Source organism: Rattus norvegicus, chromosome 14 (genome assembly GCF_021556685.1).
Source record: "Rattus norvegicus strain SHRSP/BbbUtx chromosome 14, alternate assembly SHRSP_T2T, whole genome shotgun sequence".
NCBI lineage: Eukaryota > Metazoa > Chordata > Mammalia > Rodentia > Muridae > Rattus > Rattus norvegicus.
In genome coordinates this window covers 104,641,836-104,664,469 of record NC_141547.1, presented here as the reverse complement: position 1 = coordinate 104,664,469, position 22,634 = coordinate 104,641,836, and the positions used below count along the sequence as shown (strand labels likewise).

Below are 22,634 nucleotides of genomic sequence, written 5' to 3'. Positions count from 1 at the left end.
AATAATCCACTGGGAAGGAAAAGTCATCAGCTTTAGAAGAGAAAGAACTCCCCACTTTTCTTTTTCTGTAATTATTTTTTTTCCTTTTGTTTTTAACATTCCATATTTTATTCTCCTCCCGGTTCACCTCCAACTGTTCCACATCCCATACCTCCTCCCCACTTCCTGCCTCCATGAAGATGTCCCCACTCCACCCACCCCACCGGACCTCTAAGTCTGGGGCCTCCAGTCTCTCGAGGGTTAGGTGCATCTTCTCTGACTGAACCCAGACCCTGCAGTCCTCTCCTGTATATCTGTGGGGGCCTCATATCAGCTTGTGCATGCTTCCTGGTTGGTGATCCATTGTCTGAGAGATCTCAGGGCTCCAGGTTAATTGAGACTGCTGGTTCTCCTACAGGGTTGCCCTCCTTCTCAGCTTCTTCCACCTTTTCCCTAAGTCAATCACAGGGGTCAGCAGCTTCTGTCCATTAGTTGGGTGCAAATATCTGCATCTGACTCTTTCAGCTGCTTGTTGGGTCTTGTGAAGGGCAGCCATGGTAGGTCCCTTTTTGTGAGTGCCCCATAGCCTCAGTAATGGTGTCAGGCCTTGGGTCCTCCCCTTGAGCTGGATTCCACTTTGATCCTGTCGCTGGACCTCCTTTTCCTCAGGCTCTTCTCCATTTCTGTCCTTGCAGTTCTTTCAGACAGAAAGAATTATGGTCAGAGTTTTGACTGTAGGGTGGCAACCCCATCCCTCACTGATGCCCTGCCTTTCTGCTGGAGGTGGGCTCAACAAGTTCCCTCTCCCCACTGTGGGACATTTTATCTAGGGTCCCTCCCTTTGAGTTCTGAGAGTCTCTCACTTCCCAGGTCTCTGGTACATCCTACAGGGTCTTCCCAACCTCCTGTTTTTCATTTATACTCAGTGAAACATGGCCAACAGGTCCTGACAGACACTGCATAATTGTAACTCAGATGAGGAATCTAATTCAGCAAGACACTGCAGAGTAGATGGGTAGACACCAGAAGCTTGGAGGTGGGGAAAATGGGGAGATGTTGGTTAAAGACACAAACATTTCAGTTATAACTTACAGGAGTGTTTTCTACAACGTGACAGCTATACTTAATACTGAGCCATGTGCTTGAAATCTACTAAGAAAGTAGATGTCATATTCTTACCCCACCACACACACAGATGTAATAAATGTATGGTATTCTACAATGTGAGAATTTCAAAACATCATAGCAGACAACCTCTTCATGGTGATTGTGACTCAATAAAGATGGAAGGCTAAAACTCCAAAGAAGGTTTCACAATGACAGCTATGTCAATTTTTCAGGGGTGAAACAAGTATGGGGACCCTCATTTCACAGCAGTTAAATAAATAACAAGTCTTCATTTCTTACTCAGCTGACGACAAGGAGGGCAGGCGGCTTGTAGGTCCCATCGAATTTCCCAGTGAACTTAGAGGGAGGGTGAAAACAGTTAAACTCCAAGTGTTTGGGAAACATTCCCAGTATGCAGGTTAGTGAAAGGCAGTGGTTTTGCCATTCAGTAAGATGCCGAGATCCGGGAGAGGTGGGAGGAAAGGAGTGTTGTGACAACTGAATCCGCCTTCAGAGCACCAGCCTATTTCAAAGAGAAGGAGCGAACGCACTTGGCAATAGAAACTAGAAATTGAGAAACTGGAAATTAAGACTCTGTTTGCCCAGCCAGCATAATGTATTCTCTGTTTGGCACTGGTTACTCCATTATTTCCCCTTCTGCTGTTCCTGTGCTCTACTCTCATTTAACCCAGGGAGAAAGGCACAGCACTCTGAGCTGCTGCAACTGCGAAGCTGCTCTACAAACACTTCACTCAAGGACCTTCCTGGGCTTTCAATTCTCCACCTGTGTGGTAGGATCTGCCCTTAGTCCTGTGTCTACTCAGGGTTATTGAGAGTCAGCATTCCCCAGATGTCACCACACTGTGCAGAAGAAGCCTGAGAGACAGTGAGCTTGTCATGATGTTGACCTCTGGTATTAGTACCCACTGCCAGATAACATGAACCTGTGTTGCACAAAGGTTAAACTACCTGCACTCCATGTAAGCAACATCATAGGCTCCTGTGTACTTTCACATCAATTAGCCTCTCTTCAACAATAGGAAAATAGGATCTTAATTAATAGGAACTTAAGCTACAACAATAACTGGTTCCACTCACAGCAAAGGTTAATAATGAATTCACATGCAGTTTGAAAATGTGACAATGTTCTATAACAATACAGTTTTCATTGTAAGCAAGTTTTCTGTAGCGATAATATTTAAAGCATGTGTGTAGCTGCGACACTAACTTTAATTGGTCTTCCCCATTGATGGGGAAGGATCTGGATCTTTCTAGGTGTTGCATTTTTTTCCATAATAGCCATTGTTACTTTTGGTTTTTGTTTCTTTGTCAAGCCCATTGTTAGCCAGCTTAGGTTTTTAAAGAATCTGGATATGGATATGACTGAATTTTTTTAATGTCATAATTTTCATTTCATTATATATTTTTGCTCCATACCAACAGGTTGATTCACCAAAGGCTATAAAGAAACCAGCCAATGAATTCCCAACTAAGTACACAAGGAAAGTCTGTGGAGAGACAAGAGCAACATGGAGAGAGGAGCAGGAAGAGCGCCGGCCTGCAGTGCTGCTGAGCGACTTGGCAACACCAGTGAGAGCTGGGTGGAGGGGTTTTATTGCTGTTACCTTAGAATAAATGCTCTGAGAATACAGACACACTCCCTGACCCCAAGGCCAAGGTTATATGCTTTTGCCATGTGAGGATAGAAATATCCTGTCCTCCTTGTAAAATCAAAGAACCATACAGTTTTTGTCAGAGGAACAGAAGCAAACATACACCAGGTATATGTGATTACTGCCCCCAACCACTGAAGAGGTAATGAAGCACACCTGGATCTCTCTTACGGTCTACAATCCAGTAAGGCCCTCCCCTGCATATCCTGCACTCTACATGATTCCTCTCCTCTAATCCTTCCCATCAAACACAAGGGCAGAACCTGCCTTTTCGCAGGCTGTTTGCAATTGTTTGGAAGCAGAGTGCCTTTCCCTTTGCACAGGGCTCACGCAGACAACAGCGAAAGCCCTCCCTACGACCACATCCTACGATGGGAAAGCAAAACCTACAAAATGTATCTGGAGAGAAAAGTAAAGTTTAATTATGTCAGAATGGCCACCATTTCCTTTGATTTGTGCCCCATCCTTCTCAAATGGTTTGAAGCAGTTCACAGTGTAACTCAATACCCCACCTTTCTCACCCTCCACCCAAGAAATCCTGATGTACGGGGCAGCTGGGATGTGAATCGCTAAACCGAGCACTGCATTTGGCTCTGAACTTGGCAGCTGAGACAAAACTTAGACGTGGAGTTATACATCTCCCATCCGAGCAGCAAACAAGTTTATCAGAGGAATGTGCTGTAATGCGCAAAGGAACCTCTTGCATTTATTCAGTATGAAATAGCATTAGTTGTGGTTTTATTTTAAACTTACATACCAAAGTCTATTTCAAATGGGCATATTTTATAGTCCCACTTGTAAAGTTAAACACAAATACTGTGTAGTGACAAAATCAGAAATTCTCAGCCCTCAGTGTAAGTCTCCGGTCCGGCAAGGCAGGCGGCCCTGTGAGAGTCGGAACCCAGGTTTCAGGTGAGCAGATTCATTCACACTGGCCTGTCTGGCAGACGTTGGTACAGAGGTCCTCATTCCAGCAGCCGCTTCTTTGTTTGCTCGGTCCTCCGACTTCAGCATCAGTTCCAATTCTCACCTGGAGATTAGCTTTGCCTCTTGAACTCCATGACCACGCAGTGACACTGAATGTAGTAACATGCGGTTTTTATGTCTACACATTTCGTTCGTTACCCTTTGAGATTTCTCTGTGTTCATGACTATACCAGGAAGTCCTTATCGTTGTGCAATTCGTGTATCCATTTCCCTTCTAGTGGACACATGAATTCTTTCTGGTTTAATATATTTATGGAAAGCATCGTTATTCATTCTGCCCTGAGTCTACTGTGGACAATGCAGACATGGAATTACTAGTTGGACAAATATGTTCAGTTATAAAATTTGGCACATGAGGGCCAGGTGGCTTTACCAAGTAAAGATGCTTGCCACAGACCACCTGGGTTTGATCCCACTTGGTGAAAAGCAAAGGATTGACTCCCATGAGCTGCCCTCTGAACTCAATATCTGAGTCATGGCATGGGCGTAGCTCCCCAACTCCACAAACAAGTGTAAAATGTTAGCAAGTCTGTGCGCCGCGGGTGTGCCCTTTCTATGTGCAAGTGTTCTGGTAATGCCTACATTTCTTTCCCAGCACTTAGTGTTGCCATTCTTTAACATTTAACCATCCTCACTTGTATATTAGTGTTAACTTCTGAGTACAGCTATTTATATGATGCCTAATAGGCTGTGTTGCTAGCCATCTCTACCTCTTCTCCAATGGAGTGCTTTCCAAGGGCTAGAAATCTTTCACATAGTCTAGACAAGACCCTTGTCATTTCTGTAATGTGCCTCTTCCCACTAATTTCAGTTGGTAATTCATAGCTGACTCCGATTCTGAAGTCCTGTGTATAGCATGAGAAGGAGCTGAGGTCCACTCCTCTCTACTTTCCATTTCATCATCTTGTGGGATGATTTCTGTTTCCTTTTCCTAACCAAATGGGTTTGGATTTTTTTTTTTTTAAATCAGCCAAGTGTGTCAGCGGGACTAACACTGGGCAGTTTCCTCCATTCTGTTACCCCAATAGCACACTACACGTATTACTGCAGCATTACAGCACATTCTAAAGTTATGAGTGCAATTCCTTCAGTCTTTAAACACTGCAGAGCTCTAACCATTAAGCATTACTCCCTATATAAGGTTTTTTTTTTTTTTTTTTTTTAAATAAGTGTTTTCCATATACTATATTCTGGATCACAGTTTACCGTCCTGACCTCCCAACCTCTTACCCATCCAACTCCACACACTTCCTTTCTCTCTCTCCCTAGAAAACAAACTGGCAAATTAAAAATAACAAAAACAATCAAACCAGAAAAAAATAAAACAGAAAAGGAAAAGCACAAGAAAAATATATACACGTAGAGGTAAACACACATGTTCACATATAAAATCAGAAATCATAACATATAAGCAAAAGACCCACAAAGTAAAAACAAACAAGCAGAGAAACCCAAACAAAGCAAGAGACAAAACATCTCCAAAATACCACTGTGGACTGGAGTCTGCTGAGCTTGTTTTATTTATGGCTTCACATTGTCATCAAATTAGAAAACAACTCAACTTTAACTTCATTCATGTTACGTTTCCCTCCTTCGTCCTCTTCCTCCTGAGTGCCAAGCACACGCATAGAATATTACTTCTTATGCTTGGCAGCTGAGGCCCTGGGTCTTTAGGTTAGCCTTACTGTTTGGGTATTTCTTTGACCTAATATCGGGGTAACTGTCAAAGCCTCAGGGTTTAATTAGCAATTGAACCCAGCCAGTAATGGTCTGAATTTTGTTTTTCAGTTATAGGACTGGATTGTTTTCATATTTCTACTAAGATCTAGCTTACTTATGTCTAACATTTCCTATAAGTCCTCGAAAGCTAGTTTGATACCCGTTATGCATGATTGCAATGTGCATTCAAGGTTAGTGATGCCCTCAAGCAGTACTGTTGCCATTTAGGGCTGAGCTATTTGCTGTAGGAGGACTTCCCTGTGTGTTGTAGAATGTTCACTAGCACTCCTGGTCTGTTGTCACTAGATACTAATAATGCTTCCTCCTAGGTGACAACACAACTGTTGTCAACTCTTCTTTAAGGGAACACCACTCTGGGTTGAGAGCCAGTGGACTACAGCTAGATTGGTGCATTGCCTTAAGCCCTTGCTACTAATGGAAGCGAGCTATGCCACTTACCCAGTACATATGTACTCCAACCTGAGAGAGAACACTACATTTTCCCACGGCATCTGTGTGCCTCTGTTGTAGTCCAATAATGGGATGTCTTCTTAGCCTTCGTGTTGGAATCCTTGGTTCCAAGTTGGAGCTTTACCATGGAGTTACACTCCAGCTCAGCATTTTTTTTGTCTAGATTGCAAATTTTTTTGGTTTTATAACCCATTGTTTTTGCCCCTACTATTCAAGTGTACAGTGTTGGTGCAAAAGCAACCATAAGTGAAACATAAACAAATAGGTATGGCTGTGTCTCAATAAAGCTATTCACAAAACATACAAGTTTTATTAAATGAAGAAATTGTATAAGCTTATACTATAGCCTGCCTTTTCCAACCATAGGAACATCTTTCTGTGAGATGTCCCTAGTTGTTCCTGAGAGGCACTGTAAAAGTCAGAGAAGGTTCCTCTTAACATTTTAGTAGTTTGATTTCTGTTCCTGACTAGGTAGATAACCAACTTTCCAATGGTTCTTGGCCCTTGGAAATTTATTTGATAGTGTGTTTCTTTCCCTTTACATGAGAATGATTTGGTATCCTGGATAAAAAAGTCAATTATTTCCTTCTAGGGACCGAGACTGTCAGTGAAAAGTTATTCTCATCTGAATCTCACATCTCTCCTAAATGTATCTTTTGCTTTTGCTGTTTTATTTTATTTTTTTTCCCATTGTCTGAGATAGGATCTGACTTTGTAGTTGTGGCTGCCCTGGAAATTGGTATGGAGAGTAGGCTGGTCTTGAACTCAGAAATCTGAAGTGCTCAGATTATAGGCATACACCACTGTGTCTGGCCAACACATATCTCACACACAAATTCTTTCTGACCTTTGAAAGTGACCGTGTAGGGGGAGGGGCTGAAGACACGCTGCTTGAAGGGTAGCAGGCAGTTCTGAGGGTGCAGTATGATGGGTGAAGCTTACAGTCAAGAGGACAGACTTTGCTCTCTTAAAAAGAAAGCTATCTTCTCGTAAATTACTCAGTAGCTGGTAGAAGGAGGAGGGGGCATGCCAGAAGTCACCAAGGTAAAGCAGAAACAGAACAACTTTGAACCCCCATCAAGTTAAATAGCTAGCAGTCAACAGTAGTTCAACTGTTCCTGTTTTCAGACGCATGAAACTAAGTCCCCCTGCCGCAGTGCAGCACAGGCACAGCCTTCAAAAAATGTCTACGCTGTCGTGATGGGCAGGATGTCCACAAGTGGTGTGAATGACCAGACTAGCTTGGTGTATTGTTTTATTTAGCATTGTTAAAGAGTACACAATAAATGCCTCAATAACTCAAATCTAACAAAATATCTCTTTCATAATCATAGGAAAACTCCAGAACAAGGAAAGTACGTGAGTATTCTGATACTTTCAGTGAAATGCTGAGTTTCCGACAGACACAGAGCTATCCACGTTTCCAAGGCTCACACTGTAAGCCCTATCTGGACTGCACCAGGAGAGATCCCATCAGGAAGCCGAGACCCCTGCCCCAGTATGGATCCAAGCCCACGGGCAATCTGGGTGTCACCGACTTGGAAAGCTCTCCAAGATTCTGGCCTGCAGTTCTTCAGCTGACTCTGAGTGAAGAGGCAAAGGCAGATGTGTACTACTATGGACTCACTATATTCTGCCTGCTCACATTAGTATGTCTTGCTTTGTGTTTTCTCTGAAGTCACTGAATAAACTGGCTTTTGCTTTTGTTTTTAATCTTTAAACAGTTTTTAAGCATTCCATCTCTTCACAGGTGGATTCCATTCAGGGTTTTCTCCCAGACATTTTCAAGGTAATTGGCTTTAAAGGAGAAAGAAATATATTTTAACAAAATTTTGGGCACACTCTTAAGAATTAAAATAGTATTTTAACTTACTATTGGCATTTTATTAAAAATTATTTCACCACACAATTTCAAAATATTTTCTTAAGATCACCAAGAAATTTAGAAGGCATAAATGTTTTTGATCAAAGATTCTTTGAAAACTAAGGTATGTTCAAAGCTAATTTATAACTATCACAATTTGATTAACTGAAGAACAGCATATTTGAAAGCCTTTAGGAACGCTAACTACATATCCACTTCCTGTAACACATCCCGAGAGCCAGGCACACTGTGAAATGTGACTGACATTTATATGTCATGGCAGCTGGCTTACCTTACTACAGTAGGGACATTCACCAAAGAAGACGTTGAAACTCTGTCGACTGCTGCTCAGCCCTCTCAGCCACTGTGCAGAGAAAAATGGGGATCATGTCAGCGGACACACGCCATCCCAGTGCACGTCGGGGGACACACGCCTCCCGGTGCACGTCGGGGGACACGCGCCATCCCGGTGCACGTCGGGGGACACGCGCCATCCCAGTGCACGTCGGGGGACACGCGCCATCCCGGTGCACGTCGGGGGACACGCGCCATCCCGGTGCACGTCGGGGGACACGCGCCATCCCGGTGCACGTCGGGGGACACGCGCCATCCCGGTGCACGTCGGGGGACACACGCCATCCCGGTGCACGTCGGGGGACACGCGCCATCCCGGTGCACGTCGGGGGACACGCGCCATCCCAGTGGGCTTTGACTAACTTTGTTCTATAAAAGGGAAACTTTCTGAGCCCATGTCCAGTTACTACTATATTGAATAACTAAGAAATCACTACTAAAACTTGGAATATAAACTTGTAGTGTATAAGCGAATTATATACCATTTAAGATTTGGCTGACAATTACACACTTTACATGTAAAAAAGACCTACACAGAGAAACTTACTACACCAATGACTCACACATCATCAAGTTCTCTGTGAAAGTATCTTAGGATTTTGAGATTCTGATCTTAACAGTGGTTTAATTTGCACTGTACTATGAGGCAATCAGTTTTTTAAAATTAAAATGAATATTCGGTATTACAAAACAAAGTATAGATTCCATTATACTTTCCCAAGTAGACCAGGTATTTTTATGATTATCTAAGGTAAAATGACTGTCCCTAAGCTTCCTACTAAGAAAGGGTAAACAGCACCAACTGTTCTCCATATTTGAAGAGAGAAAGACAGAAAACTTATGGCACTTGCCGGCTGTGGTTTCCACAGAGACAGTCGATCGTGGAGGCTGTGGCCTAACAGGAGTGCTATGGAACTGACTGACTAGGAGATGAAAGGGCAATTCATGGAGAAAAGAGATGCTCAGGTCACAAGAACCTTCGAGCGTTCAGAAGAGAATTATTTGTTTTATACGTATATGCAGCCTGTGCAGTGGCATAAGTGCCTTCCCCAGCTGGCGGGTCTAGAGAACTCACACAGTGGTAGCACACACTTAGTAAGACCAGTCATTCCTACCCCACGGTTATTATGTGTCAGTATGCTATGCATGAGCACAGTCTAGATTGTTTTTCAAACTAGGATTCTCTGGCACACTCAATAGTATATGAGATGAAACAATGAAGCCTGTGAGTGCATGAAATTAACTAGGAAGAGGAGTTTGTGGCAAACCAGGGGAGTAAACAGATTATGTTAATTCAGAATTTGCTGTGCGGAGAATTACTAGTTTTACCTCATACAAGCACATTTGATGGAAAAGCTGTCCACACTGGGGATTGTTACACACTTGATCAGGGATGGCACCATTCAGGTGACGGGCATAACAGATACCACAGTCCATGCTGAAGTCCTTCAGAAGAAAAGTGTTTGTGTTTAACGTGGATATGTAACATTAGGAAGAAGAAATATGATATACACAATATTTGTTTCTATATCTGTTTTAAGTATGCTTGAGTCCTGGGATAATACCAGTCTCTTCACGGTATTCTCCTCTGTACTCAAAAATGCAGATTTCATTTGGGGCTAGCAATATTTTTATATTTTAATCATTTTTCCATATACATAATCATTCCTGTGTCTACACAAAGACAGATCTGACGTGAGCTGGTGAACACCAGGTTGCACAATTCTGCAGCAAAGGGAAAAGAAAGTCACCGCCATCTTAATGGCAGTGGCTCAGCACAGCCGAGCCTGCCTCAGCACTGCCGTGTCAGTGGCGCTGCTCACTTCTGAGAAGCTACCGCTGTCCTTCACAAACGTCCAGCAAACTAATGAGAACTGTACTGCAATCATCCGTACGCAGACAGGACGAAACCCAGACACCGCCTCAGTGTCTCTTCTTGGTTTTAGTAAGTTTATCTGTCACTAACTACTTCCCTACGGAAGAGGGTGATCAAAGCCCCTGTCAGGCACCTAACTACCAGGGTTAACAAGTCCACTGATGCCAGCGTTACTGTAACTGAGAGCTGGGCTGCAGCATTCTTCCAATGTCTTTTCTTTTTCAGCCTTGTTTTCCTGAGAGAAGCATTTAAACTTTATTATTCACATAATATAGACCACTGAAGCAGTAATTGAACTTACAGATTTTTCCAGGACAGTACGAGCTGGGAAATCAATTTCTAAAACATCTTTCAAATTCTGTAACAGACTATTTTCTGGATCCCTAAAAACAAACAAACAAACAAACAAACTTATAAAGTTTGTTAGGCCATAGAAGAGTGCCAGTCACTGCCAAGGCGCCTACCATAAATGAATGTTCCCACTCAGCCTCATTCCTAGGGGCTTTGTCACTGTGGATAATAAAAAGAAAAACGTTTTAATAATTTAGGCCTCATTGCTTTTGTGTTGTAACAGTCACTGCCACAACATTTGTTTAGCTTTGGCTTAAATTATCAGTTCTCTGTACAGTATACAGTTCAAAATGAGAAATGTATTTAAAACAATTATAATATTAATATTTTGGAATATTAGATAATGTTAGACAGGATTTTATGAATCTGTTTCAGACCTGTAATTTTAAGATGACATACCATGGTCAGCTCCAAGAAAGCAAAACTCAGGAAGCATGGTAGGGTGCCTGGGGTCTACCTCTATGTTTATGGAGACATCATGCCCTGAAATGGAAGAAGGCATTCAGATGTGGCGTTGAGACTGTCAAGCAAGTCAGCACAAATCCACACAAGCAGATCCAGCCACCTATTTTCTCTCAGGAAAGACTCGCAAGTTATTTTTAGTGTTGTGTAGAGGTACAACATCATTGTTTTAACACTGAGAAGTAGTTTTGAAAGTATGACTGTCAATAATTCAGGGACCTCACGTTTCAAAAGACAAACCCAAAATTTATATGATGAACTTAAAGGGTAATTATGTTCCAGAAATGTTTCATAAAAGTTTTCAGTTAGCCCGGCCTGCAGCAGCTCTCTGCTCCCAGACCCGGTGAGAGAGAGACCCAACCGCCTGGTCAGGTGGGCACTCCTGAGGCTGCAGAGCGGAAGAGACCACCAACACTGCTCACCCCTGCCCACATCCCTGGCCCAAGAGGAAACTGTATAAGGCCTCTGGGCTCCCGTGGGGAAGGGCCCAGGAGCGGCAGGACCCCTGTGCCTGAGACACCGCCGGAACCTGAAAGAAACAGACCGGATAAACAGTTCTCTGCACCCAAATCCCGTGGGAGGGAGAGCTAAACCTTCAGAGAGGCAGACAAGCCTGGGAAACCAGAAGTGACTGCTCCCTGCACACACATCTCGGACGCCAGAGGAAAAAGCCAAAGACCATCTGGAACCCTGGTGCACTGAACTTCCCGGAAGGGGCAGCACAGGTCTTCCTGGTTGCTGCCGCTGCAGAGAGCCCGTGGGCAGCACCCCACGAGCGAACCTGAGCCTCGGGACCACAGGTAAGACCAAATTTTCTGCTGCAAGAAAGCTGCCTGGTGAACTCAAGACACAGGCCCACAGGAACAGCTGAAGACCTGTAGAGAGGAAAAACTACACGCCAGAAAGCAGAACACTCTGTCCCCATAACTGACTGAAAGAGAGGAAAACAGGTCTACAGCACTCCTGTCACACAGGCTTATAGGACAGTCTAGCTACTGTCAGAAATAGCAGAACAAAGTAACACTAGAGATAATCTGATGGCGAGAGGCAAGCGCAGGAACCCAAGCAACAGAAACCAAGACTACATGCCATCATCGGAGCCCAATTCTCCCACCAAAACAAACATGGAATATCCAAACACACCAGAAAAGCAAGATCTAGTTACAAAATCATATTTGATCATGATGCTGGAGGACTTCAAGAAAGACATGAACACACTTAGGGAAGCACAGGAAAACATTAATAAACAAGTAAAAGCCTACAGAGAGGAATCGCAAAAATCCCTGAAAGAATTCCAGGAAAACACAATCAAACAGTTGAAGGAATTAAAAATGGAAATAGAAGCAATCAAGAAAGAACACATGGAAACAACCCTGGATATAGAAAACCAAAAGAAGAGACAAGGAGCTGTAGATACAAGCCTCACCAACAGAATTCAAGAGATGGAAGAGAGAATCTCAGGAGCAGAAGATTCCATAGAAATCATTGACTCAACTGTCAAAGATAATGTAAAGCGGAAAAAGCTACTGGTCCAAAACATACAGGAAATCCAGGACTCAATGAGAAGATCAAACCTAAGGATAATAGGTATAGAAGAGAGTGAAGACTCCCAGCTCAAAGGACCAGTAAATATCTTCAACAAAATCATAGAAGAAAACTTCCCTAACCTAAAAAAAGAGATACCCATAGACATACAAGAAGCCTACAGAACTCCAAATAGATTGGACCAGAAAAGAAACACCTCCCGTCACATAATTGTCAAAACACCAAACGCACAAAATAAAGAAAGAATATTAAAAGCAGTAAGGGAAAAAGGTCAAGTAACATATAAAGGGAGACCTATCAGAATCACACCAGACTTCTCGCCAGAAACTATGAAGGCCAGAAGATCCTGGACTGATGTCATACAGACCCTAAGAGAACACAAATGCCAGCCCAGGTTACTGTATCCAGCAAAACTCTCAATTAACATTGATGGAGAAACCAAGATATTCCATGACAAAACCAAATTTACACAATATCTTTCTACAAATCCAGCACTACAAAGGATAATAAATGGTAAAGCCCAACATAAGGAGGCAAGCTATACCCTAGAAGAAGCAAGAAACTAATCGTCTTGGCAACAAAACAAAGAGAATGAAAGCACACAAACATAACCTCACATCCAAATATGAATATAACGGGAAGCAATAATCACTATTCCTTAATATCTCTCAATATCAATGGCCTCAACTCCCCAATAAAAAGACATAGATTAACAAACTGGATACTCAATGAGGACCCTGCATTCTGCTGCCTACAGGAAACACACCTCAGAGACAAAGACAGACACTACCTCAGAGTGAAAGGCTGGAAAACAACTTTCCAAGCAAATGGTCAGAAGAAGCAAGCTGGAGTAGCCATTCTAATATCAAATAAAATCAATTTCCAACTAAAAGTCATCAAAAAAGATAAGGAAGGACACTTCATATTCATCAAAGGAAAAATCCACCAAGATGAACTCTCAATCCTAAATATCTATGCCCCAAATACAAGGGCACCTACATACGTAAAAGAAACCTTACTAAAGCTCAAAACACACATTGCACCTCACACAATAATAGTGGGAGACTTCAACACCCCACTCTCATCAATGGACAGATCATGGAAACAGAAATTAAACAGTGATGTCGACAGACTAAGAGAAGTCATGAGCCAAATGGACTTAACGGATATTTATAGAACATTCTATCCTAAAGCAAAAGGATATACCTTCTTCTCAGCTCCTCATGGTACTTTCTCCAAAATTGACCATATAATTGGTCAAAAAACGGGCCTCAACAGGTACAGAAAGAAAGAAATAATCCCATGCGTGCTATCGGACCACCACGGCCTAAAACTGGTCTTCAATAACAATCAAGGAAGAAGGCTCACATATACTTGGAAATTGAACAATGCTCTACTCAATGATAACCTGGTCAAGGAAGAAATAAAGAAAGAAATTAAAAACTTTTTAGAATTTAATGAAAATGAAGGTACAACATACCCAAACTTATGGGACACAATGAAAGCTGTGCTAAGAGGAAAACTCATAGCGCTGAGTGCCTGCAGAAAGAAACAGGAAAGAGCATATGTCAGCAGCTTGACAGCACACCTAAAAGCTCTAGAACAAAAAGAAGCAAATACACCCAGGAGGAGTAGAAGGCAGGAAATAATCAAACTCAGAGCTGAAATCAACCAAGTAGAAACAAAAAGGACCATAGAAAGAATCAACAGAACCAAAAGTTGGTTCTTTGAGAAAATCAACAAGATAGATAAACCCTTAGCCAGACTAACGAGAGGACACAGAGAGTGCGTCCAAATTAACAAAATTAGAAATGAAAAGGGAGACATAACTACAGATTCAGAGGAAATTCAAAAAATCATCAGATCTTACTATAAAAACCTATATTCAACAAAATTTGAAAATCTTCAGGAAATGGACAATTTCCTAGACAGATACCAGGTATCGAAGTTAAATCAGGAACAGATAAACCAGTTAAACAACCCCATAACTCCTAAGGAAATAGAAGCAGTCATTAAAGGTCTTCCAACCAAAAAGAGCCCAGGTCCAGACGGGTTTAGTGCAGAATTCTATCAAACCTTCATAGAAGACCTCATACCAATATTATCCAAACTATTCCACAAAATTGAAACAGATGGAGCACTACCGAATTCCTTCTATGAAGCCACAATTACTCTTATACCTAAACCACACAAAGACACAACAAAGAAAGAGAACTTCAGACCAATTTCCCTTATGAATATCGACGCAAAAATACTGAATAAAATTCTGGCAAACCGAATTCAAGAGCACATCAAAACAATCATCCACCATGATCAAGTAGGCTTCATCCCAGGCATGCAGGGATGGTTTAATATACGGAAAACCATCAACGTGATCCATCATATAAACAAACTGAAAGAACAGAACCACATGATCATTTCATTAGATGCTGAGAAAGCATTTGACAAAATTCAACACCCCTTCATGATAAAAGTCCTGGAAAGAATAGGAATTCAAGGCCCATACCTAAACATAGTAAAAGCCATATACAGCAAACCAGTTGCTAACATTAAACTAAATGGAGAGAAACTCGAAGCAATCCCACTAAAATCAGGGACTAGACAAGGCTGCCCACTCTCTCCCTACTTATTCAATATAGTTCTTGAAGTTCTAGCCAGAGCAATCAGACAACAAAAGGAGATCAAGGGGATACAGATCGGAAAAGAAGAAGTCAAAATATCACTATTTGCAGATGACATGATAGTATATTTAAGTGATCCCAAAAGTTCCACCAGAGAACTACTAAAGCTGATAAACAACTTCAGCAAAGTGGCTGGGTATAAAATTAACTCAAATAAATCAGTTGCCTTCCTCTATACAAAAGAGAAACAAGCCGAGAAAGAAATTAGGGAAACGACACCCTTCATAATAGACCCAAATAATATAAAGTACCTCGGTGTGACTTTAACCAAGCAAGTAAAAGATCTGTACAATAAGAACTTCAAGACACTGAGGAAAGAAATTGAAGAAGACCTCAGAAGATGGAAAGATCTCCCATGCTCATGGATTGGCAGGATTAATATAGTAAAAATGGCCATTTTACCAAAAGCAATCTACAGATTCAATGCAATCCCCATCAAAATACCAATCCAATTCTTCAAAGAGTTAGACAGAACAATTTGCAAATTCATCTGGAATAACAAAAAACCCAGGATAGCTAAAGCTATCCTCAACAATAAAAGGACTTCAGGGGGAATCACTATCCCTGAACTCAAGCAGTATTACAGAGCAATAGTGATAAAAACTGCATGGTATTGGTACAGAGACAGACAGATAGACCAATGGAATAGAATTGAAGACCCAGAAATGAACCCACACACCTATGGTCACTTGATTTTTGACAAAGGAGCCAAAACCATCCAATGGAAAAAAGATAGCATTTTCAGCAAATGGTGCTGGTTCAACTGGAGGGCAACATGTAGAAGAATGCAGATCGATCCATGCTTATCACCCTGTACAAAGCTTAAGTCCAAGTGGATCAAGGACCTCCACATCAAACCAGACACACTCAAACTAATAGAAGAAAAACTAGGGAAGCATCTGAAACACATGGGCACTGGAAAAAATTTCCTGAACAAAACACCAATGGCTTATGCTCTAAGATCAAGAATCGACAAATGGGATCTCATAAAACTGCAAAGCTTCTGTAAGGCAAAGGACACGGTGGTTAGGACAAAACGGCAACCAACAGATTGGGAAAAGATCTTTACCAATCCTACAACAGATAGAGGCCTTATATCCAAAATATACAAAGAACTCAAGAAGTTAGACCACAGGGAAACAAATAACCCTATTAAAAAATGGGGTTCAGAGCTAAACAAAGAATTCATAGCTGAGGAATGCCGAATGGCTGAGAAACACCTAAAGAAATGTTCAACATCTTTAGTCATAAGGGAAATGCAAATCAAAACAACCCTGAGATTTCACCTCACACCAGTGAGAATGGCTAAGATCAAAAACTCAGGTGACAGCAGATGCTGGCGAGGATGTGGAGAAAGAGGAACACTCCTCCATTGTTGGTGGGATTGCAGACTGGTAAAACCATTCTGGAAATCAGTCTGGAGGTTCCTCAGAAAATTGGACATTGAACTGCCTGAGGATCCAGCTATACCTCTCTTGGGCATATACCCAAAAGATGCCTCAACATATAAAAGAGACACGTGCTCCACTATGTTCATCGCAGCCTTATTTATAATAGCCAGAAAATGGAAAGAACCGAGATGCCCTTCAACAGAGGAATGGATACAGAAAATGTGGTACATCTACACAATGGAATATTACTCAGCTATCAAAAACAACGAGTCTATGAAATTCGTAGGCAAATGGTTGGAACTGGAAAATATCATCCTGAGTGAGCTAACCCAATCACAGAAAGACATACATGGTATGCACTCATTGATAAGTGGCTATTAGCCCAAATGCTTGAATTACCCTAGATCCGTAGAACAAACGAAACTCAAGACGGATGATCAAAATGTGAATGCTTCACTCCTTCTTTAAATGAGGAAAAAGAATACCCTTGGCTGGGAAGGGAGAGGCAAAGATTAAAACAGAGACTGAAGGAACACCCATTCAGAGCCAGCCCCACAGGTGGCCCATACATATACAGCCACCCAATTGGACAAGATGGATGAAGCAAAGAAGTGCAGACCGACAGGAGCCGGATGTAGATCGCTCCTGAGAGACACAGCCAGAATACAGCAAATACAGAGGCGAATGCCAGCAGCAAACCAATGAGCTGAGAATAGGTCCCCCGTTGAAGGAATCAGAGAAAGAACTGGAAGAGCTTGAAGGGGCTCGAGACCCCAAAAGTACAACAATGTCAAGCAACCAGAGCTTCCAGGGACTAAGCCACTACCTAAAGACTATACATGGACTGACCCTGGACTCTGACCTCATAGGTAGCAATGAATATCCTAGTAAGAGCACCAGTGGAAGGGGAAGCCCTGGGTGCTGCTAAGACTGAACCCCCAGTGAACTAGACTATGGGGGGAGGGCGGCAATGGGGGGAGGGTTGGGAGGGGAACACCCATAAGGAAGGGGAGGGGGGAGGGGGATTTTGCCCGGAAACCGGGAAAGGGAATAACACTTGAAATGTATATAAGAAATACTCAAGTTAATAAAAAAAAAAAAAAGTTTTCAGTTAAATTATAAAGGCCTTTAATATATAGAAATCATACATGTAAGGAATGGGGTAAATTACTTTTCATAACCTTTATTTTACAAACTTAATATTTCATATAATTATGGTCAAAAGTAAAAAAACTAATGTTATAATTGGTAAAAATTGATAGGTCTAAGAAAACTTATATAAGAACTTTATAAGTTTTTTGTGTTTTCTGAAAGTTAACAAATGATTAATTCACATTAATCAGATGTCTGTGCTACTTAATACCTCAAACTTTCTGAAGCTAAGAAAAGTGACTTCACTTAGCACTAGACCGTTTCACAGGTTTAACTGTCTTGAATATGTACAAATTTCAAAAAGCTAGTTTGTAAAGTTATGTAGTAAAGATCAATTTCAGTCATATCTATAACAAAAGTGATATGATAAATTCTATAAGTTTTTGCTGAAGTTAGCAATAATGAATTTAAATGAACAAATCTGGAAAAACGATCAAAGTAAAAAAGAAATATGTGGTATAGACATTCAAGAAGAAAAATAAAACTTGCCCACTTCATTTGTCAATACAAAGCACACACTTCCCATTAGTCTACCAAACCAAACTGCTGCCACTTAGGCTATAGGAACACACCTCCTAACTCAAAGGTTGGCCCTAAGACAGCAAATCATTGCTTGAGGCAGGAAGAGGAGCTAAAAGTAAAGGTAGAACTTGTCTACAACTTGGCTGTTCAAGATGAATTGTAAGGAAACTAATAAAAAAGAATAATTCAAGAATAATTATTTAATGGAGCCATGATGATAATAAATCATGACATTTCTCTAAAGGAAATGTGATCAGTCTTAGCATCTACTTGTTGACAAATACATTATAATTGGCTAGTTATTCCAAGTTAAATACTAATAGACTTTCTCAAACTGGAAAGTAACATGTTGCCAGTGTTTGCAGTTATCAATCTCGCCAGCCCTGCTGTAAGTACAGAAGCTAAGCTGTTCACTGACTTCAGTACGATTCACATCATTGCTTCAAAATGTCTACTGGAATACATCCTCTATAGTAGCTTTTAACAAGACCAAAAAGAAAGAGGAAAACATTAAACAGAGACTATAAGCAGCTATTACTATAATGGGGTGAGAAATACATAACAAATATATAAAAATTTAGATAAAAACCTAAACTTGGTAAGAAGGTTAAACTCTACCACAGGCTTAGCCTTGTTTACTCATGAAGAAGATGATACTGGCAGAGATAGGGCACTGCAGGAAACCACTGCCATGCTAGGTCTTCAGCCTCCTCTGCTTATTAGGAAGTCGGTACTCGTCACATACGAGGGCTCACATGGGCCTTCTGTTGCTCTTACTGGCATGACCCAACTCAGTGCCCGCCCTCTCTATATTCAGAAAAGACTGCCAGATCTTCATAATTTCTAACACAGGCTTCTCTTCGATGTAGCATTCACTTGAATGTTCCTGCAACACAATTTCTGTGCTAATTAACACTCATTACCCACTGTCTGAATGTGGCTTGCATCGGATTGTCACCTTTCATAACAAGCACCTCAGCCCTTCCCGCCTAAAACATTTACATTAACCACATAGTAATAAAAATCAGGCTTTATTCCCGAGTTCCAACAGCTAAATCCATGCAAAGAAATTTCATCTAAGATCTTAAATGCCATTTTCAAATTTGTTTTTGCAAATAATATAGAATAAAATCAGACACCTCGAAAACACTCTCATCTTCCTTCCCTACCTAATGCAATCCTGCGTGCTGTCGCGCTTCGGGGAGGTTTCTCCGGTTCCAGCACCCAAGTCTTCTCATCAATTTCATCCATAACATCCCAGAATGCCTTCAGTGTCTCTAACGCTGCTGAGAACTGACTGTAAACATTTACCAAGGAGCTCTGTGAAAAGACAGAAGCTAGGAAGTTAATGTGCTCTACATCCAGCAAATCAGTTTCCACTCAAAACACACTGCACTCAGGCCATGGGAGCCAGTTCACTCCCCCCAGAGGACTCTGACAGCATCAGGGCTCTGCTGCCCTTCTTTACCCCATTAGCATTAACACATTCTTTGTGACTAGTCTGCACTATCAAGAGTGGTCTTCATGAAGCCATGTGACACATTACACCTATGAACAGAAATCACATAAAATGATACATATAATATATATAGATATAGATAGATATAGATACGTATGAATATTGATGTTATCATATCTAATGCATTAAGCATACAACTATAATGTTAATACAAATTACCTTTTTTACTCTACAAAATGAAATTAGACACAGTGGTATTCATAGCTGGACTAGATTAACTTTAAGCATTAGCAAATGAACAAGCTTTGCAGACCTAATTAGTATAAAAGTATGAAAATGGCTTTTTGTTGTTGCTGTGTTGGTTTGTTTTGGGATTTGATTTACTGTGCTGGGTATTAAACCAAGGAGGAAGTACATGCTTGGCAAGTGCCCTGCCACTGAAGTTCATCTCTAACCAAAGTGTGCAGTATTTTTTTTAAGAATTCAAAAAAATTACTTTCACATTTGATTTTTAGTCAACCTGTGAATTCACCTTAAATACATTAATCATTAAGAGTTAATTATATTTCACTAAATAAACCATAAGTATTTTATAGTATAATTCATATTTTTCCTTTTAGAAAAGAAAAGCATTTCTCGTAAAATAATGTGATGCATTCAAAAGATACATCCATTTGCTGAAAGGTTTTGTACAGTAATTTAAGAAGAATAAATAGTTTAGTGTTTCAGATAACCGAAGCACATAGCAAGTCTAAAAACACTCTGCATGTAAACAAGTGACAAAGGAAGCCTCTAAAATGCTAGAGAATGGCACTTGCTCACACTCACCACCCATCCCTGCAGCAAGGCTGCAGTGTGCAATGGACCCTCGGCTCCTCGGGCAGAAACCTCCAGTGTACTGAGCTACCAGGGCGGGGCTGGGTGTCAGAATGGGAACTAAACCTTAGGTCTGAAAATAACCTTACAAACACTGAAGAGAGAATGTGCTTCTTAGGGCATGCTGCATTATGGTACAGATGTAAGTATCAAATCAAAATCACACAGCTCTGTTACTGGCTCTTACACGGGCAGGAACGAAGTCAGTGTACCCAGCCTTCCCCGTGTTCCAAGTGTCTATACCTATGTACTTCATCGGCCTTCCCCGTGGTCCAAGTGTCTATACCTATGTACTTCATCGATGAAATCCAATGTTCGCCTCATATTTAACACCAATCAGAAGAAATGACAAGGGATTTTTCATAGTAGCATCTTTACTTGAAAGTATTTACAAACATATTGTCCGTTTCTCTTACATACAAAGTATATATTGTTCAAAATGCATTTTGAACAATAAATACTTTTAAAATAAGAAAATAGCAGTTTAAGAGAAAACCAAACAACACAAAAGCCCTACAAACTAAATGTAGGTGACAGAAAAGGGAATCTTGCACCTAACAACCATTATTAGACTTTACTAGAAAGACTTTCAGAATAAATGCTTCAAGGTAAGCATTCTAGTTAAGGGAAAAAAAATTGTTAGCAACCTCAGAAATGCAGGGGATGGGAGTAAAACCAGTTCCCCACAAGCCATAAGTCAGATTCTCAATTGTTTCATTTGATTGTCAAATCATACACAAATACTTAGTTTGAAATTATACAATTAAAAATACTATGCTATTCCTATATGTTAGCAATAGTGTTTATTCAGTTATGTCAAAAATAGTATGACCAACGTTAAAGTCAAAAGCTATTATTGCCAGGAAAGCAAGTCTCTCTTTTCTTTTTTTTAGTAAAAAAAGCCAACTCTTCATTCTGTCATATATATAAGTTTAGAATTCACTACTGATACAGTTGATATATTGATATAGTTGATATACTGACATATTGATAAAGGTTCTTTCCGTCAACTTGAAAAATGCTAGATGAAAACTCCAGTAAAAGCCAAGTGGGAAATCTTGTGTAAGAGCTACAGTTCTTAATAAAGATGAAAGAAACCATAAAGCCATTGGTAAGGACATACCCGAGCTGATGGGCGGAGGGTAAGGGTGTAAAATCACACCTCTTTAAAAAGATCTGGAAATTTCATTTATTTACAAACTAAAGATGCCCCTACCTTATGATCTAGCAATTCCACTCCAAGAGAAGTGCAAAGACAAGTACATAACAACACTTCTTCAAGAACGCTTACTACAACCATGTTTACAAAAGCCCCATCATATCCAAGGCCAGATATTCTGCCAAAGACAAAGACAGAAAACTAATACAGACAAGTTCTTAATCTTCACCATCACATGTACTCTGTGTCCATTTAAAGAATGTTTAAATAAAGCTAAAATCTCTCTAGCAAGATGAGGACAAACAAGTACCTGCCAGGGACCCTGCTATTTCAGGAAACTTTTATCCAAATTGTCCTATGCCTAAATATGCCTAAAATAACTGGCCAGTGGTAAGCCAACACCAGCTATGAAATCGTGTTTCCTGGTACAACACAGTCCCCTGTGCACAAAAAGACATGATTCCACTGAAACTCTTCTCAAGGTACACGCCCCTTCTTCCATAATGATGGGCTCTAAAGATGGGCTACCATATGCTAAGGGCCAAGAGGAGGATCTCGTGTGGTCTTTGTTCATATATATATATATAGCATAGAGGTTATCCAGACTATTAGCCACCTCGTCCTGGTTATGGGAGCATGGGGAGCCCTGTTTGCAGAGACCACACACATCTCTTCTGGTCTCATGCTGAATATAAGACACTTCCAGGAGGTTGCCGGTGCATCCCCATGGCTCATCAATCCCTACTTTTCTATTTGTGTGTCTGTCGTTACTTCACTCCATGTTACCCCCATTAGGTCAATCCATAAACTGGACAGTTTAGAGTAAATGTTTTCTCCTTTAAGCTGCCTTGCGTCTGTGGTGGTTTGCCCTGGAGTTAGTGTATTTTGATGCTAATTCTGTTGCCCTCAGGACAGCCATCTAGTCAAGTACTCAGGTAGGTAAACTTCTCCCCATTTAATTTGTAAAATACAGGTGAGGGCCAGTACAGGATAGAAAGAGGCCTGC

The 22,634-nt window shown here is 41.0% G+C and overlaps 2 protein-coding genes across 3 annotated transcripts in view; one reads left to right on the top strand and one right to left on the bottom strand.

Moving 5' to 3' along the window:
• Positions 1-7,657, top strand: part of Vrk2 (VRK serine/threonine kinase 2) — a 120,723-nt gene extending 113,066 nt beyond the window's left edge. Inside the window, 2 exon segments of the mRNA NM_001401405.1 lie at positions 2,530-2,676; positions 7,271-7,657. Of these exon segments, the coding sequence (NP_001388334.1) occupies positions 2,530-2,676; positions 7,271-7,612 (489 nt within the window). The 3' untranslated portion in view covers positions 7,613-7,657.
• Positions 7,175-22,634, bottom strand: part of Fancl (FA complementation group L) — a 77,378-nt gene continuing 61,918 nt past the window's right edge. The window contains 7 exon segments of one of the 2 annotated variants that reach the window (NM_001191684.1): positions 7,175-7,733; positions 8,093-8,164; positions 9,484-9,600; positions 10,332-10,413; positions 10,495-10,540; positions 10,781-10,864; positions 19,304-19,454. In NM_001191684.1, the coding sequence (NP_001178613.1) occupies positions 7,698-7,733; positions 8,093-8,164; positions 9,484-9,600; positions 10,332-10,413; positions 10,495-10,540; positions 10,781-10,864; positions 19,304-19,454 (588 nt within the window). In that variant the 3' untranslated portion in view covers positions 7,175-7,697. 2 annotated transcript variants of the gene reach the window in all.